Below are 19,139 nucleotides of genomic sequence, written 5' to 3' on the forward strand. Positions count from 1 at the left end.
TGAAGGGTGTGAGAGGGGAGGTGGATAGCGGAAAAGGAGAGAAGTAAAAAGACTGAGTACATTGGTGGAATGGAGGGCTGTGTAGTGCTGGAATGGGAACAGGGAAGAGGCTAGATGGGTAAGGACAAAGACACAGAGGTGGAGGCCAGGAGGGTTACAGGGACCTAGGATGTATTACAGGGAGAGTTCCTATCTGGGCAATTCGGAAAAGCTGGTGTTGGTGGGAAGGACCCAGATGGCACAGGCTGTGAAGCCTCTCCCTGCAATATATCCTATGTTCCTGTAACCATCCTAGCCTCAACCTTTGTTAGTCATTGTTCTTATCCATCTAGCCTCTTCCCTGTTCTCATTCCAGCACTAAACAGCCCTCTGTTCCACCAATGCACCCAGCCTTTTTACATCGATCCTTTCCCACTAACCCCCTCTCTCCCCTGCCCTCCCCTTAACCTCCTGTCTGCACCTAGCTGCCCTACTCTCCACCTTGTCCTGCATGGTCCCAGCAGCACCTCACCATTCCCCTCACCTACTCTGCTATCCTATCCCCTTCCCACACCAGCCTCATTACTCCATCTGGTTGCCTCTCCCATAATGTGCTACTACTCACAGTCTGGCTCCAGCTGTCAGAGACTGTCGTCGTGTGTGTGTGTGTGGGGGGGGGGGGGGGAGGGGGGGGCAGAGCATGTCACGTGTTTGCATGTGAGAGAGAGTTGCATTTGCGTGCGAACCTGTTTGTGTGTGTGTGTGTGTGTGTGTGTGTGTGTGTTGTCTACTGCTGGAACCATGCAATGTTTTAGTCATTTAATAATACAGATTTTGTTATTAAGTGTTATGATTATATTTGTCACTGAAGATAAAAATAAAGTCAGCTGAAGAATTTCCTAATAAAATTTTTTTGTTCAATAAAGTAAGGACAGTTTGTAGTATGAATGTTTGCAGGAAAAGACTGGGTGCCCAGCATCAGCAGGATTTGGTCCTAATCCATTGATGGCTCGCCTTGCAACAAAGAAAGCAAAGCCTGATGGACAGTATTTTATTGAGCCATCTCGTGTTTTGGAATTTGTTCAAGATATTAAAGTTGATGACCTACCAGGTATTTTGTTCAGAAATTCACAAGAGAAATTAAAATATAATCACTTGTTTAGAGATACTTACTGTCATGAAATTTTTGTTGCACATCCTAAAGAAATAAATTATGACAGAACGAAGTTAAATGTATGCTGGAAACATTTTTGGCCCTAGTTTATTAAATCCAGTTAATTTTGAAAAGGTTCCCAAGTGGAGTAAAGAAACAGAACATCCTTATAGCATTGTTGTTCTCAGAGAAACTTATTTGCAGTGACAGGCTAAGGTTATTAGCTGAGTTTCATAACCTTAGTCAGACGTTCCGACTGGTACTGATGGAATTCACACATTACAGTAACAACTCTGTTTATTAACCATAAACCAAACTCAGTACAGTTTCAGAAGATGAAAGTCCACACTCAAATATAACTGGAAAGTTCATCTTGATGATTTGTAGCAAGTGTCTACTATGACAAAGTCCGTGATTGTCAGAAGTGGTGATGGGCCAGGAGGTACTGTACGATCAGTGGCACTGTACCTTGACGCTGTGAGCTTGTGGGCCATTGAGATGCAGGCCCAGGTGCGGGAGCGACTGATGATGCTGGTGAAAGCATGAGGCAATGCGCTCTGATGGGTAGCAGCAGCAGGCATTGTGGTCTGAAGCGTATACCTGAGGGCTGAGCAGTGCTCTAAGTACCCATCAGTGGAGGAATACAGGTGCACTGTCATGTGGACGCATGGCTGTGCAGATGCTGATAGGTGCCTTTGACTGCAATGCTGATTACTGCAACCTGCATGGCACATATCGATTCAGTTTGCACCCCCTGATGCTGTTTCGGCTGCAATAGGCTTGGCAGTAAACAGCACAGTGAATCTTCTTTGACAAACAACTTCCTAACATAAAGTAGGGACTGTACCTGGCTTGCAAAGCACATCTGTGAATGTGGTAGCTGAATATGTAGGGGCCCAGCCCTGCATGTACTACACTAAGTCCAACTCTGCCCTTTTATACTATGTTTTCCTATCAGAGAAAGTGAAAATGCCCTACCCCTTCAGACTAGGCCTTTACAACATGTTAAAAAAAAGTGTACTGCTTGTATTACATCTCAGACTCCTGAATGTGACTGAAAGAAAGTAAACCATATTTCACAACTGTGCGTGTGTGGGCGAAAAATCTGAAACATCCAATAATGTGTGACTGCAGCTTTAACATTAAGTCAGAGGCTGTCACTATAGCCAGATAAATGTGGTCGTTATCAACTCGAGATGCAACAGTCAGCAAATCTTGTTGAGAAAGTAGATTTTGTGCTGGTATTCATATAAAAATTGTATGTGGTCTCTGTATTATGTTGTGCGTATAAGGTCAATACATACAAAATAATGGAGATACTGAACTGTGAACAGCTGGAAAATGCTCAACTTTAATACAATCCTTCATCTAAACTTTTAAAATACACACACACACACACACACACCAGTTAGGAATAATAGACAGATACGATTTCAGTTTTTGTTTAAAGTTAAAAATGGAAACATCCCAAATCAAAAGCATAAGCATGAAGGCCATAGATCCAAAGAAAGCCATTCCAATCAATTTTTGTATCAGTCAGATATTGTGTTGGTTTCTGGAAGTGTAATGTGAGTGAAAGCAGCTAGTAGTGTGTCATTAATCATTCTGGTATGAATTGCTAAACTGTTCTCTGTACCCAGACACCAATTGGCTTGCTTAAATCTCTTCAACCACATGCAGATGCCCTAAATTATGGAGATGATAAATGGTTCTTCAATACATATTCTGTTCTCCACATCCAAATGCGCTTGACTGCAACACATCTTTCACATTACATTACTCCAGTATGTTCTTTTACACCAACAATAGTCATGAGCAGATTAGATTGAGGTGAAAGGGATTTTGAAAAATTTGCATTGATGTGACCATGGTAACTAGTATTTTAAAGCATAACTGCAACTTTATGGTAGGATGTAGGTAACCTTGGAATCTCCACAACAACAGACAATAATTATATTAATTTAATTAAAGTAGTTGCCTCAACATATTACTTCCATCAATTTCATATTTAAATTTTATAGATTGTTTGTCCAATGACAGAAATTTACACAAGGAGGGGGGGGTGGGTGTCACAGAAGCCCACTGCTTTTATTTATTAAAAAATTACTTTTTTGTATAGCTTTTTTTCTCCGAAGTAGTACGAACAGCCTTTTATTATTTTCATTATTCCTCTGTTCATTTTTTACAGGTGTGGGATACACACTTTCACACAGACTCCGTGCAATGGGAATCAGAACATGTGGTGATCTCCAGACACAGTCTTTAGCAAATTTGAAGTCAGAATTTGGTGTTAAAACAGGAGAAACACTTTATAACCATTGCAGAGGTATTGACAACAGGGAGTTGGATACTGAACATAAACGCAAATCAGTTTCGGCAGAAGTCAACTATGGCATTCGATTTACAAAACTAGAAGAGGCAGAAAAATTTCTGAAGCAATTGTCCAATGAAGTAGCAATACGGCTTCAGAGCACTGGGATGAAGGGAAGATGTGTCACACTTAAACTTTTGGTATGTATGAAGCTATGGCATTTGTAAGTTGCATGTTGATCTCTCATATTGTTCATACTTTTTGTAACACAAACCTTAATTTTTTTATTTATTATTTGTATTTTATGTGTGGTTTTCCTTGAGCATCATGTTTGTTGATGAGTCGTGTTAGTAAAAATATTGTTTTGTTTCCTGCCTTGGCATCCAGAATTGTAGCAAGGGGTGCTGTGTGCACTGGCTACCTGATCCATGTGGGTGTTGAAACTTACTAGCTTCTATGGCATGAACTGAAAAAAATTTTCTCATCATTTCACTCCTAACACTTATGAGAGTGGTCCCGGCGGAGGCTCGAGTCCTCCCTCTGGCATGGGTGTGTGTGTTTGTTCTTAGGATAATTTAGGTTAAGTAGTGTGTAAGCTTAGGGACTGATGACCTTAGCAGTTAAGTCCCATAAGATTTCACACCCATTTGAACATTTTTTTAACTTATGAGAGTGTGAGAGAGACTGGAGAGCATATTGACTGGGCATCCTTGCTTGCATTATACTGTGTGTAAACAAAAACAGTGTATTTTCTGTTAGAGTCTACATGTGTGGAATACTGTCAATCATTTTTGTGATATTATGTAACATTAAACTGCCATTATTGGGCATCTTATGTGGATTAAGTGTTGGCTTTCTTCTATTACTGTGCATGACCAGACGCAAGTGTTTTCTTCGGCAGTATACACTGTACAGAAAATCAAATGAAATACTTATTCATTTTTAACTAAGTAAATGAACTTATTTATGAAAAGATTTTATATATCTTTAGGAATAGAGAGATGACTCACTGGAAAGCAGAAGCAGTGCATTGTCTGTAGATACACAATCGGAAGGTACAGACCTTAGCTTTACTAGCTTTTGGAATGAAATTCCTTTCTCAAGCTGTAGAAGAAAAACACACACACACACACACACAGGCCTTTCTATGAGCATAGTGTTGGGAGATAAGTGTGCAAGTGCGAGTGTGCGCAGTGCTTCTGCCATCTGGTGAGTCATCTCTTTATTCCTAAATAATGCATTGTTCTCAACCAGAATTTTCAGTGCATTATTTTACATATCTTTTATATTATTTTATATGTCTTCTTGCCTTAGTTATATGTCTTCTTGCCTTAGTTGTTTCTTGATGCAAAATTACACTGTGATGATGATTATGAATCTGTTGGATTTCCCTGAGCTTAAACATGATAAGTTTTCTAAAAAAATTGAATGTGATACTCATTCCAATATTACCCTTACTTTACATGAATAATGGTGTTTTTTTGTCTGAACAGTAAAACCAAATTAAATAAGCATCCATTTAGCCAAAGGAGCACTGCTAAACAAACTCAATAATACTATCACAAAATGCTTAGATGCACAGAAGCAGGACCTAACGACTAGTTTAGAATAAAACTTGAGATGTTTCCTGCTGTAGGTACCAGTATTGTACAATATATTGTTTAGTTTAGCATAAGACATTGAAAATTACAAGAAAATACAATATGGGTTGATTATTTAATGGAAGTGTGACATCAAATATTATTTGTCCAAAAATCCAAAGAAATTTGGTATAGCAGTACAGTGGAATATAGTAATTTTTATTTTCACACAGTTGAGGTGTGTGCAGGAATGCAGTGAGATGGCTCATTTAGGCAGCCTTATCATCTTTCATGCGTTCTTAAACAACTTGTTACTCACCTAGAAGGTTTAGGAGAAACATAACATTTGATAATGTTATAACATCAAGTTGAACACATATATTTCAAAACGACACAACACATGTAAGTCACAGAGCAAGTTGACAAAGCAAGACATGTGAACACGGTAACATTCAAATTAGCGCTGAGTCCAAGTCTGGCGGCCGCTGGCTGCTTGGCCGCTGGCTGCTTGGCCGCTTAGGTGGCGCAGCTGCTGCATGGCTGGCAGGCAGCACCGCATATAGAGGATGCGCGTAACTGCGCGGCGGCACTTTGAAAGATCGACGAGTCACAACACTTTTCCCCCTTTGAGTTTTTTGCACTGGTCTTGATGGAGGTGGCCTGTAGATTGCTAACGTCCATAGGTGTTGTTTGACTGACCGTAAAGTCTCGAGGAGGAGGCTTCCCGAATGGACGGAAGTGTCCCCGATGATAACGGGTCGAGATGACAGGAGACGTAGGGGTCGAATCTGCTGGGGCCCTGTGCACCAATCTGCCCGTTGCAGCAAGTCTGGTTGATATAACGGGAGACATGGGCGATGTGTCGGCATCCATAGCAGAAGGAGGCTAGTAGAGTTGTTCCGACAGATGATGGTCATCCGGTTCCTGCATGGGCACGTTTGCTGGTGGCGTCATTTCTTGTGCTGCCACCGAGATGACGGTGAGAGGGGTGCGTTGTGAGTAATGAGAGATGCCAAGATCCCGAGCGTCAGGTGGAGCCGAAGGTGGTGGACGGCATTCAGAACAGACGTTGCCAGCACACGAGGCCGAAGCTGGTCCGAATGACGCACTGCAACACCCGTGTCCATCTGGATTTCATACAGGCATCGGCCACGGTGTCGTAAGATGCGGACCAGACTCCATTTTGGCCGCCTGCCATATCCCCGTACCCATGCAAGGTCGCCGGCGGTGAACCGTCCAAGCGAAGGCACCCGCGGCTGTGAGGTGGAAGGCCACAGAAGGTGAAGTAGCGTATGGGGCTGTCAGCCATGTAAGAGCTCAGCCGGGCTGTGGTCGCCCATGGGGGTGAAACGGTAAGAAGCCAGAAATTGGAGAAGTGCATCATCAGCAGCAGAAGAAGTCAGGAGTTTCCTCATCTGAGCCTTAAATGTGCAGACCAGTCGTTCAGCCTCACCGTTTGATTGGGGATGGAATGGAGGGGCCGTGACACACATGACACCATGATGAGCACAAAAATCCACAAATTCGGAAGAGGCAAATTGCGGACGATTATCAGTAACAAGAGTAGAGGGAAGGCTAGAGCACTTGTGGTTGCCGCGGTGGTAGGTGACGTGCAACGGACAATGAAAGGAAAGCTAGAGTAGGCATCAATTATGAGTAGCCAATAAGTACCTAAAAAAGGTCCCGCGAAGTCAGCATGAATGCACTCCCAGGGCTTCTCAGACGAAGGCCATGGTGACAAAGATGGCTTCGGGGCGGCAGCCTGTGACGCACAAGGGCCGCAGGCAGTGACTATGTGCGCTATTTCAGAGTTGATGCCGGGCCAGTACACATGACGGCGTGCCAGAGATTTTGTGCGAGAGACACCCCTGTGCCCTTGGTGAAGGAGGCGCAAGACCGAAGCATGCAAAGACGCAGGTACCACAACACGCGGCGAAGCATTTTCGGTGGAAAGAAGGATAACACCATCCCTATCTGTGAGGCGGTAATGCAAAGCGTAGTAGTTCCGCAACTGATCAGAAGTCTTAGCGGATGGATGATATGGCCAACCCTTGTGAATACAGCGTAAAACCCGGGAGAGGGTAGGGTCAGAACCCGTAGCAGCCGCCAGCCTGTCCCCGGTGATGGAAAACCCATCCACAACCTGCTGCTCGGCAACATCCAGATGGAAACACAAAAGTTCGTCCCTATCGAATGCCAGATCAGGACCCATGGGAAGGCGAGACAGTGCATCAGCATTCACATGTTGCGCCGTCGGCCAGAAATGAATCTCTTAATTGAAACGAGACAAGTAAAGAGCCCAATGCTGGAGGCGGTGTGCTGCCTTGTTGGGAAGTGATGTTGATGGATGAAACAAGGAAACATGTGGTTTGTGATCCGTAACAAGATGAAATTTGGATCCATAGAGAAAAACACCAAACTTATGAAGAGCATAAATAATGGCCTAAGCTTCTTTTTCAATTTGAGAATACTTTTGTTGGGCATCCGTGAGCATTTTGGAGGCATAAGCAATGGGTTGTTCAGAACTGTCAGAAAAATGGTGTGCAAGGACTGCACCAACCCCGTATTGAGAGGTGTCCGTGGCAAGAACGAGATGCTGGCCAGGTCGATAAGTAGCCAGGCACGGGGCCTGTTTCAGCATAGTCTTCAATTTCTGGAAAGCCGCATCGCATGATGCGCACCAGTGAAAAGGCACGTTTTTATGCAACAGGCGATGCAACGACTGAGCCACTGAAGCAGCAGACGGTAAAAACCTGTGATAGTATGCTATTTTCCCCAAGAAGGCCTGCAGTTTCTTAACAGAGTAGGGAGAGGAAGGGCGTCGATCGCAGTGACAGTTTGCTGAAATGGACGAATACCATCCCGAGAGAGTTGGAAACCCAAGTACGTGATAGATACCTGAAAAAATTGTGATTTCTGAAGATTACACTTAAGACCGGCAGTCTGTAAGACATGAAAAAGTGTGCAGAGATTCTGAAGATGTTCTTCAGTGGTGGAGCCAGTGACACGCCTCTATTTGCGCCCCAGCAGCGCGAGAAATTTCAAAAGACTGCGCGATGGATAGGACATCATCTAGAGTCGGATTTCCCAACTGAAGGGCACGTTGCTTCTCTTCTTTGTCGGGCGCCGACCGGATAATAGCATCCTGTACCATGGAATCTGCATAGGATTCTTTGTGAACGTCAGTAACAAATTGACACTTTCGACTGAGGCTGTGAAGCTCAGCAGCCCAAGCGCGATAGGATTGATTCGGTTGTTTTTGACAACGATAAAAGGCAACACGAGAGGCTACCACATGCGTGTGCTTATGAAAATATACAGACAGAAGTGAGTACATTTCAGCAAAGGACAAAGACGCAGGATCTTTCAAAGGAGCCAATTGCGACAACAATCGATACATTTGAGGTGAAATGCATGAAAGGAACAGAGACTTACATGTTTGTTCGTCCGTGACATGAAATGCCAAGAAGTGCTGTCGAAGACGTTTTTCGTAATCAGACCAGTCTTCCGCCGTCTCATTGTGAGGAGGAGAAGGAGGTATAGCCAACGACGAGAAACGGCCCGCATTGGATGCCACGACAAAATCGCGAATCGCCAATGTGAGGACCGTTTGCTGTTCAATGAGACCTTGCAATAGTTGCTCTAAAGTAGCCATGGAAACCTGTGGGTCAATGATGAAAGGAAAAATCCCACCCTCGTCGCCAATTGTTATAATGTCAAGTTGAACACACATATTTCAAAACGACACAACACATGTAAGTCACAGAGCAAGTTGACAAAGCAAGGCATGTGAACACGGTAACATTCAAATCAGTACTGAGTCCAAGTCTGGCGGCCGCTCGCTGCTTGGCCGCTTAGGTGGTGTGGCTGCTGCATGGCTGGCAGGCAGCGCCGCATATAGAGGACGCGCGTAACTGCGCGGCGGCACTTTGAAAGATCGACGAGTCACAACAGATAACTTTCACACCAGCATCCTACTTACCAGAATATTGATCCGTGGTGAAGGTCACTTCAGTAGGAGTATTACGCAAAAATAAAGGTGAATTCCTGCTGAGCTCCTGCCCAACAGACACAGAGATGTTGACTTCAATATTGTTTGGTTTTAGTGGACAAATGTGAATCACATTGCAAGGAAGTCCCACTGATTACTTGTAATGTAAGCAATGCAAAGTGATGTCAGTATAAATGAAGATACATGTGCCTATAAGAATATGTGACTTTCTACAACTGCATTAATGGGGGACTGGACACATGTGAGAACCTGTGCAACAAGTGTAGTGTTGGGTGCAGAAAAAGCACATATCACCTTGCTGTATTTTAATTTTTAAATGTCTGCACCATAAACTCCTACATTAATTACAAAATGAACACTAATAAAAAGATACAAAGAAGAATATTTTTCAATGAGCTTGAAATAACATGAAAAGCATTGTCACAGAGTTGGTAATAGCCATATTATTAGAGAGATGAAAGCAGCAGGAGGAGCAACAAAAACAGGAGAACAGCAGCACCAACCTTGTAGCCTAGCGCAAATGTTAACCATCACTCAACGTAAGTATACTACTTGCAAAGCAAATATAAAACGCATTCTATAGATTTAACCAAATATTTAGTGAACCGAAGTATTTTAATGTTAAAAAACATTTTGTGATATAATGCTGAAATGCATTAAGTGATTATAAGTAAATACTGTTTATACTTAAGGAATTAATAGTTTTTATAATTATTTCATTTTTATCAGTGGGCAGTAATTGTTCTTGTTGACTAAATTAAATAAAGTTTTAGATAAAATTTGTTTCTGTTTGCAGAAATATATTTTAAAATATATACATGGACACAAAATGACACTGCCCAATTGGAGCACAGAGCACTGTCAAGACAGGTATTCCAAAATCACCAAACCAAATTGACATGGAAGGAAATGTCATAAAATTGTCTCAATGTGAGAGTGAATTTGTAGATATCGAAAAAAACTGACAGAAGTAACAAAGTGAAGAACCAGTTAGAGAGAAGATTCACAAAGAAACGGAGGATATCAAACAAAACATCGAAAATCTTGTAGTTACCTGTCATATAAACAAAAATAGGTTGGAGGACAGTGCACCAGATGGAGGTGTGAATTAAGAAGAAATAAGTGAAAGTAGTAGTGATATTTTGTTCTGTTACATCTGTCAGTGGTATTTTCCTGTTCCAGAATGTCTAAGACTTGACTTAATTTAAATAAGAAGTGAAGCATTTCAAAACAAATATGGGCACTTTTTTCTGTTAACAGAGAAGGCAGTAAGGATAAGACTGAAGGTGCTAACTGACAGTTGATATCTGCTTGGTTCTGTATCAATCAACCATATGTTGAGAAAATTCTAAGGCCCTAGGTGGGATACTCAACTAAAAACCAGAGTTGATCATGTTTTTGCTGTAGGCTTTTTAGCTCAGATGCAAGTTTGAATAATATCTAAATTTGCTACTGATTTTCAAGCTTGGTGGAAACTTAGTCTGAAAGTTTACAACCATGAAATCTCAGAGAATCATCAAGCTTGTTTTGAAAATTGGAAAACATTAAGAATGAGTTTAATTGCCAATAGACCGACTGATTATGCTACCCAGACACCACCTAAAACAGAAAAAAGAAATGTATTTTCAAAAGCCTGATAAATGTCGTTACATTTTTGGCTGAACTAAATTTTCCATTTGTGATCATTGAAAGCATATGCTGGCAGAAAACAAAAGAAATTTTCTGCTGCTGATTAGACTGTTATCTAAATATGACACTGGACTAAGAAAACACTTGACCAAACTAAAACAGTGCACCCAGGCACAGTGAGGCCAAATATTTACAAGTTTTTATCCCTCACTATGCAAAATGAATTTATCTCACTGCTGGGCAGAATTGTTAAGGAAAAGATTTTAAATGATATAAAAAATTTAAATGATACAAGAAATTTGAGTTTTGACAGCACTCCAAACATCTCGCTCATAGATCAAATTAGTGAAATCATATGCTGCATTGAGAGGCAAAAAGTAGAAGTAAAGGAGTAATTTTTAAGTTAATTCCAGCAAACTGAGAAGAAAGCTGCTTACTTCATGGAAGATATTTTACAAGTTATTGAACGGGATGGTTTGGATATGGCAGTGTGCCGAGCACAAGGATTCAACAACACTTCTACAATGGCTGGAGTGCATTCAGGATTTCAAGCAGAAATTTGTGAACTTAATCCTAAGGTGTTGTTCGTACCCTGTAAACCACTGATTCAATCTGTGTGGATTATATGCTGTTGCAGAAGTTTCACTATGTGTGACTTTTTCCAGAACCTTAAAATGTTTGTACTGGTTTTTACTCAAGTTCTACCCACAGATGGACAATTTTTCCAAAAAATATTGAAGTTACAGTTAAGAGACTGTCAGATAAACTATGGAGTGCTCGCTGCAAAGTTGTTAAATGTGTGTTTTGGTGCATTAAAAAGGTTATTGATGCTGCTGAGATACTGTCTCATTCTTCAGAAACCACAGAAACGAGAGGAGCTGCTCTTACTCTGTTGCTTACATTTTATGATTTCTCATTTTTGTGTTTATGGAATACTGCCTTAGAAGAAGAACCATGCTAGAAAGTGTTTAAAGATGTTTGGAGTCAGCTTCACAATGTGAATTAATAAGATAAGAAGTTTAAAGCTCATTTTGAAAGACAATAAATTATCTTGTTGATGAAGCACTTTGATTTGCAAAGGACACATGTGGAAAGATAGGCATTCTTGTGGAAAAGTAGAAATATCAGTAGAAGGATGCTGACAAGATGCTGACTTGACACCAGCAACTGAGTACATCAATGTCAAATTGTCCTGGCATTTTTCTACGAGAAGTTAATACATGTTGTTTCAGAGCCCAGCAACCAGATTAAAACCTCAGAAAAGGAACTTCCCATGATTATAAAATATTCGACAGTTTGATGAGATTTCGGAAGATATATCCTTGCAGAAATTCCGTGACTGAGGAGATACCTGCAAGTTGCCAAAGTTCCAAAAGAAGAATCTTTTGGTTGGACATCTTTAAGATTCTTACAGTTTGTCATTGAATGTGAATGTGCTGAATCTGTTCCCAACCTCATTATGGTGTAAGATTTTCATTAACTTTGTATTTCTTAATCAGTTTTGTCAATTGAAAATAGTTGTAGCTGAAGATATCAGTTTTGAAGATGCAATTTCAAAATTTGCTGCAGAAAAAGTTAGAAAGAAGAAATTTGAAGCTGCATGTTAAACTCATCCGTCACTAAAATAATCTTCTCTTATTTTTACTGCTTAGTTAATAATCAATTAAACTATGTTATTTATACAGGGTGTACATAAAGTCCAGGAACACATTCAATTATTTATTGCACAAGAACTAAACATTGTACAGATGTCATACATATTGCATTTTGAAGAGAAACTCTGAAAGTTTTTTTACAAACATTCAATATGCGAACCATGAGTGACCCGCCAGACATCAGTATGGTAATCAAATTCTTTCCATACTCATCCCAGCATGGCATCATCGACTGTGGCAGTCGCTTCCCCTATTCTCTCCCGGAGCTCTGCTACATCACGTGGTAGAGGCAGTACATACACCAGATCTTTAATGTGTCCCCACAGACAAAAGCCGCACAGATTGAGATCTGGTGATCGGAGAGGCCATTTCATGAAACAGCTGTCCCCTTCTGTAGCACGACTGATCCATCAATGCGGCAGCTCCATGTTCAGGTGCCCATGAACTTCACGATGAAAATGGGGTGGAGCCCCATCCTGCTGAAAGATGAATGGAGAGTCCGATTGCATTTGAGGCATGAGCCATTGCTGCAACACATCCAAGTAGGCATATCCAGTGACAGTGCTCTTGGCGAAGAAGAATGGCCCATACAGTTTTTGACATGACAAGGCACAACAAAATTTACCTTCGGGGAATGACGCTCAAATTAAATACATTTCTGTGGGTGCTTTGTACCCCATATTCGACAGTTATGCCTGTTCACTTTCCCATTAGTGTGAAAAGTGGTTTTGTCGCTAAAAATTAAGCGATCAACAATGCCATCCCCATCCTCATTCAGTTGTTGCAACTTTGAACAAAACTCAAAGCACTTGTCTTTGTTGTCATCATGGAGCTTCTGCACTAGCTCCAGTTTGAATAGTTTCATAGACAGCTTCTGTCGCAGGACTTTTCACACTATCATTGGAGCCATTTTGGGTTCACAGGACGCACGACGCACTGGTTTCTTTGGATTCCTTGTGAATGTGTCTCGTACGCACTCAACATTCACTTCACTCACACTGGGACGCCCGCTTTTCTTTGCTGAGCACAAGCAACCCATCGTAACGAATTTGTTGTGTCAGTGGTAAATGGTCTTCCTTATTGGTGGCTTCGTACCATACTTGGTTCTAAACATCTGTTGAGCAGCTGTAGCACACTTCAAAATCCGACACACAAAAAGCTCGCAGCTGAACTTGCCATGTTTGCAACTAGTGCTATCGGCAAATTACTAAACTACGCTGTGGCAGTATAGATGAAAAAAAAACTTTCAGTGTTTCTCTTCTAAATGACATATGTATGATATCTGTACAATGTTTTGTTCTTGTGCAATAAATAATTGAAAGTTTTCCTGGACTGTACGTACACCCTATATAAATGAGTTATACATATTTGTTTCTATTTATTAAAACTGTTGACAGAATACTTAACAGTATATTTTGCTTCCGTATCCACTTGGCAAAAAATGTTCCCAACCAGAAATACGCTATGTGATCTAAAGTATCCGGACACCTAGCTGAAAAAGACTTACAAGTTCGTGGTGCCCTCCATTGGTAACGCTGGAATTCAGTATGAAGTTGGCCCACTCTTAGCCTTGATGACAGCTTCCACTCTAGCAGGCATACATTGTCAGGTGCTGGAAGGTTTCTTGTGGAATGGCAGCCCATTCTTCACGGAGTGCTGCAATGAGGAGAGGTATTGATGACGGTCAGTGAGGTCTGGCATGAAGTCGGCATTCCAAAACATCCCAAAGGTGTACTATAGGGTTCAGGTCAGAACTCTGTGCAGGCCAGTCTATTACAGGTATGTTATTGTCATGTAACCACTCCGCCACAGGCCATGCATTATGAACAGGTGCTCGATCGGGTTGAAAGATGCAGTCGCCATCTCTGAATTGCTCTTTAACAATGGGAAGCAAGAAGGTGCTTAAAACATCAGTGGAGACCTGTGCTGTGATAGTGCCAGGCAAAACAACAAGGAGTGCAAGCCCCCTTCATGAAAAACACAGCCACTCCATAACACCACTGCCTCCAAATTTTACTGTTAGCATTACACACGCTGGCAGATGACATTCACAGGGCATTCGCCATACCCACACCCACACCCTGACACTGAATCGTCACTCTCTATACTGTGTTTTGTCACTCCACAAAACATTTTTCCACTCTTCAATTGTCCAATGTTTACGTCCCTTACACCAAGTGAGGCATCGTTTGGCATTTACCGGCATGATGTGTGGCTTATGAGCAGCTGCTCGACCGTGAAATCCAAATTTTCTCACCTCTTGCCTAACTGTCCTAGTACTTGCAGTGGACCCTGATGCACTTTGGAATTCCTGTGTGATGTTCTGGATAAATGTCTGCCTATTACACATTATGACCCTCTTCAAATTCGGCAGTCTCTTTCAATCAACAGACGAGGTCAGCGTGTACACTTCAGTGCTGTATGTGTCCCTTCACGTTTCCATTTCACTATCACGTCAGAAACAGTGGAGCTAGGGATGTTTAGGAGAGTGGAAATCTCCTGTACAGACATATGACACAAGTGACACCCAATCACCTGACCACATCTGAAATCTGTGAGTTCCGCGGAGCACCCCATTCTGCTCTCATAAAGTCTAATGACTACTGAGGTCGCTGATATGGAGTGCCTGGCAGTAGGTGGCAGCTCAAAGCACGTAATATGAAAATTGATCACATGGTGTGATGTTTAATGTTCTTGTTCGGTTGGTGACGGTGGTGGGGGGGGGGGGGGGAGGGGGGTTGGAAAGGGACCAAAAATTGTTCAACGGCAAACTGCTTGTCACAGAGTATGTTTTAGTATTCCGTGACATTTCAGGGCCCGTGAATTCTTTTATGTGCTTAAAGAACGAAAGCAGGAAAACAATGCCTGTATTGGGATCTTCTTCCCCTTCCCCACCCCCACCCCCCTGTAATCCTCCTTGTGTCAGTTTCCATTGGAAGACTTCCTTTGAACGTCTTGTGTGTCCTCCATTCTTAGGACATTCCCAGCAAGGCTTTTACTTTTAATTAGCCTTACAATATCAGTTACATGTGTAAGACAATCCCACTCATTGGTCATTGCTCTGCAGCACCATCATTATTTTGAATCCCTCCATAGATTTTCTATAGTATTCTTTGCTGAAATATTCTAAGTTGTTGTTTATCAGTACTGGTTAGCACCCACACTTCACATCCATATATAACCATTGCCCTTATCATAACTTTGTGTACAAAATCAAACAATGGAAACTCCACATAGGAATATTAACAATGTAGGAAAAGATAGAGTGCAACTAAAAGATACTTACACAAAGCTTTTTGTCACAGCCTTCACCAGCAAACCAGAAACAGACGCCAACCATACACACAAGCAAGCTCACCTCATGCACACATGACCACCAACCTTATCAACTCAGGCCAGAATGCAGCTCTCACATTGAATGGCAGTAACAATCTAGAGGGGACAAGAAAGGGGAAAGGACAGTGGTATATGGGGAGGGGGGGGGGGGGTGAGGACAGAGGAATGCTGTCTGGTAGCGTTTGCAGTAGGAACTAGAATGCCAAAAGGCACAGCATCACGAGGTTGTTGCGCAGGGAGGTTAGGAAAAAAAGGAGTGAAATGTAGAGGAGAGGAGAAAGATGGGCAGGTGTGTTGGCAGAGGGTGGGAAACAGAGAGACTGTGAGATGAGAATGGGAAGGAGATGATTGGACAGAGGGGATGGGAACTGTTGGGTGGAGGGTTTGGGGACAGTATGTTACGGTAGAGTGAGGATGGGATAATTACACGAGTGGAGATTGTGTTTTAAGGATAGCTCCCATCTGCACAGTTCAGAAAAGCTGGTGGTGGAGGGCAGTATCCAGATGGCTCAGGTAGTGAAGCAGCCATTGAAATCAAGCATGTTATGCTCAGCTGTATATTGTGCCACAGGGTGGTTGTCTCTGCTCTTGGCCACAGTTTGATGGCAGAGTTCATCCTGGTTGGGCAGCTGGTTGGTAGTCATACCAGTATAAAAAGCTGTGCAATGGTTGCAGTAGAGCTGGTAAATGACATGGCTGATTTCTCAGGTAGCCCAGCCCCTGATGGGGCTGGGCTGCCTGTGACAGGACTGGCATAGGAAGTATTGGGTAGGTGGATTGGGCAGGTCTTGCACCTGTGTCTTCTACAGGGATATGATTCTCGTAGCAAGGGTTTGGGACTGGGAGTATTGTTTGTGGTTGAAGGGATTAATGTGGACAGAGGTGTGGATGGATCCATCAGAGAGGAGAAAGTCAACATAGAGGAAGATGGCACACTGGTTTGGAGAGGACCAGGTGAAGCAGACGGGAGAGAAGGTGCTGAGGTTTTGAAGGAACGAAAGCAGGGTGTCTTGGCCCTGAGTCCAGTTCTTGAAGGTATCATCAATGAACCTTAACCAGACTAAGTGTTTGGCATTTTGGGAGGCCGGGAAGGTACCTAGAATGCCCATGAAGTGGTTGGCGTAAGAGGGTAACTTGTGGTTTCCCATGGCTGTGCTGCAGATTTGTTTATATACCTTCCCTTCAGAGGAGAAGTAGTTGTGGGTTAAGATAAAGTTAGTAAGGTGAATGAGGAGTGAGGTATTGGGTTTGGACTCTGAAGGATATAGGGAACGGTAGTGTTCATTAGAGGTAAGATCGTGGGCATTGAGGGAATATGATGTATAGGGAGGTGATGTTAGCAGTGATGGGTAGGGGTCCAGAAGATAAAGGGGTGGGATGGTGGAGAGTTGGTGAAGGAAATGGTTGGTATCTTTGATGTGGCAGGCTAGATTATGGGCAATTGGTTGGAAGTGTTGGTCATTGAGGGCCAAAATTCTTTCAGCGGGACAGAATAACCACCCACAGTGGAGTGTCAAGGATTGTTGGGTTTGTGGATTTTGGGGAGCATGTGGAAGGTGTGTGTGCACTGGGTATCACAGGGGTGAGGAGGGAAATGGATTCAGAATAGAGTTTCTGGGAAGGGCCTAAGGCTTTAAGCAGTAATTGAAGGTTGTGTTAGCTTGAGCAATGAGATCACTCTGGCAGAGTTTATATGTGGAGAGTCAGGTAAATGGTGGAGTCCTTCTGCCGCGTAGTGACTGTGATTCATAACAACAGTGGTGGAACCTTTGTGTGCAGATAGGATGATTAGGTCAGGATTTGTTTTGAGGTTGTTTATGGCTATTTTTTCTTGTACTGAAAGGTTTGTGTTCTGAGGAAAGGACCTGGGCAAGAATGGTGTAGCTAAGTTGGAGGTAAGGAATTCCTGGATGGTGACCAGTGGGTGGTTAGATGGGAGGCTCAGTGATGGATGGTGCCTTGAAGGTCTCAACATTCGTTTGCTGTGTACGGGCTTGGCAACCCCGGGGTTCCTGAGATGGGGACTGATAAATGCCGCCAGTCTCCTGTTACTGTAAGCTCTATGCATGCTTCAACGACCACTCTATGGTGAGGCAGTGCAATGTTGTGTCTCGCAGGGAATGGGAATCTTGGCCTCACTGCCTGGATCACAAGAATGCTAAAAACCTCTATGAACCCCCCCCCCCCCCCCCCCAATCTCAAGATTTGCTGCGTGCTGATGAGATGCATGGCTGTTGAGGTGGAAGAGTCATAGTGGGCAACCTCTGGGGAACCAGCTGCACCTCAGTTGTATAAGGCTTACTCGGGCACACAGGGCTCTTTCTGAGTGGACCCTTGTTTCCCTAGCTGCTCGTGGGACCAAGATGGAACACTCGGAATCATCTTCGTCTCCCCCCCCCCCCCCCCCCCAGTGCGAAGGATGTTCCACCTGGGAGTGTTCCCACCCAATCCTCCAAACGGATGAGGGAGGCTAGCTCTGCTGGTAATCTGCATGTGTTGAATTATAGTAACAGGGCTCAAGGAGTCATAAATCAAAATGTGTTTTTCATCATTAAGAGGAAGGAGGGGTGTTTGAAAAAGAGTACCCCTTCTACATCGATAAAGGATTGGAAGGACTTGCTGGAAGCCTGAAGTCTATTAAGCGGCTTTGGAATGGTTCTTTCACATCTGACTGATGAGAAGGACGTCATGGATTTAGATGCCTTGGATCCAAACAACCCCTCCATTTCCCCTCATTCTGCATAGGCTTCTCCTCCGTGGTGCAAAGATAGGGGTAAATTAAAACCACATCGATGAAAAGGCTCCCATCCACCTCAGTGTAGATCACTGTGTCTCTGTCTCCAGGAGACTAATTTCCATCAATCGTACACCCCTGAACTACGAAGCTATGTACTCCACAAAAAGGACTACCTAAGTGAAGAGGAGGCATGGGTATTTTTGTCAGTACCAACAACCACTTCTTTCTCTCCCACTTACAATGACTTTACAAGCAGTTGCTACAGTAGTGCACGTGCGTCATCCATTGACAATGTGTTCCCTTTACTTGCCCCCACATGATGCCCTTGATGAAGTGGCCCTAACCGACCTTATTACACAGCTCCATTGCCCCTTCATCCTCTGTGGTGATTTTAATGCACACAATGTGCTTTGGGGCTTTGCAACTACCTGCCCCAGAGGTAGAGCAATTGAGAGGCTTCTTGTGTCATCATGCGCATACTTGCTAAAGGTGGGACAGAGCACTCATTTTTGCACAGCAACAGGGTTGTTCTCTGTCATTGATCTCTCTCTTTGCTCTCCAGCTCTTGCTCACACTGGTCAATGGGAAGTGGTTGATAACTTGCATGGACATGATTACTTCGCAGTCTTGATTCACCTGCCAGATGGGGTGGAACCTGAAAGAAAACCATTGCGATGGGTGCTCGGTAGAGCTGACTGGATACTTTATAGTTCGTTGACAAAGTTCGAACATTGTGTGAATGTTGGG

At 43.0% G+C, this 19,139-nt stretch overlaps 1 protein-coding gene across 3 annotated transcripts in view; it reads left to right on the top strand.

The window, feature by feature from the left end:
• Positions 1-19,139, top strand: part of LOC126236971 (DNA repair protein REV1) — a 146,776-nt gene that overhangs the window by 46,207 nt on the left and 81,430 nt on the right. For all 3 annotated transcript variants that reach the window (XM_049946678.1, XM_049946680.1, XM_049946679.1), the window contains 2 exons: positions 937-1,090; positions 3,321-3,643. In XM_049946678.1, the coding sequence (XP_049802635.1) occupies positions 937-1,090; positions 3,321-3,643 (477 nt within the window). The remainder of the gene's footprint in view (positions 1-936; positions 1,091-3,320; positions 3,644-19,139) is intronic.

The sequence above is a fragment of the Schistocerca nitens genome, chromosome 2, assembly GCF_023898315.1.
Source record: "Schistocerca nitens isolate TAMUIC-IGC-003100 chromosome 2, iqSchNite1.1, whole genome shotgun sequence".
Lineage (NCBI taxonomy): Eukaryota > Metazoa > Arthropoda > Insecta > Orthoptera > Acrididae > Schistocerca > Schistocerca nitens.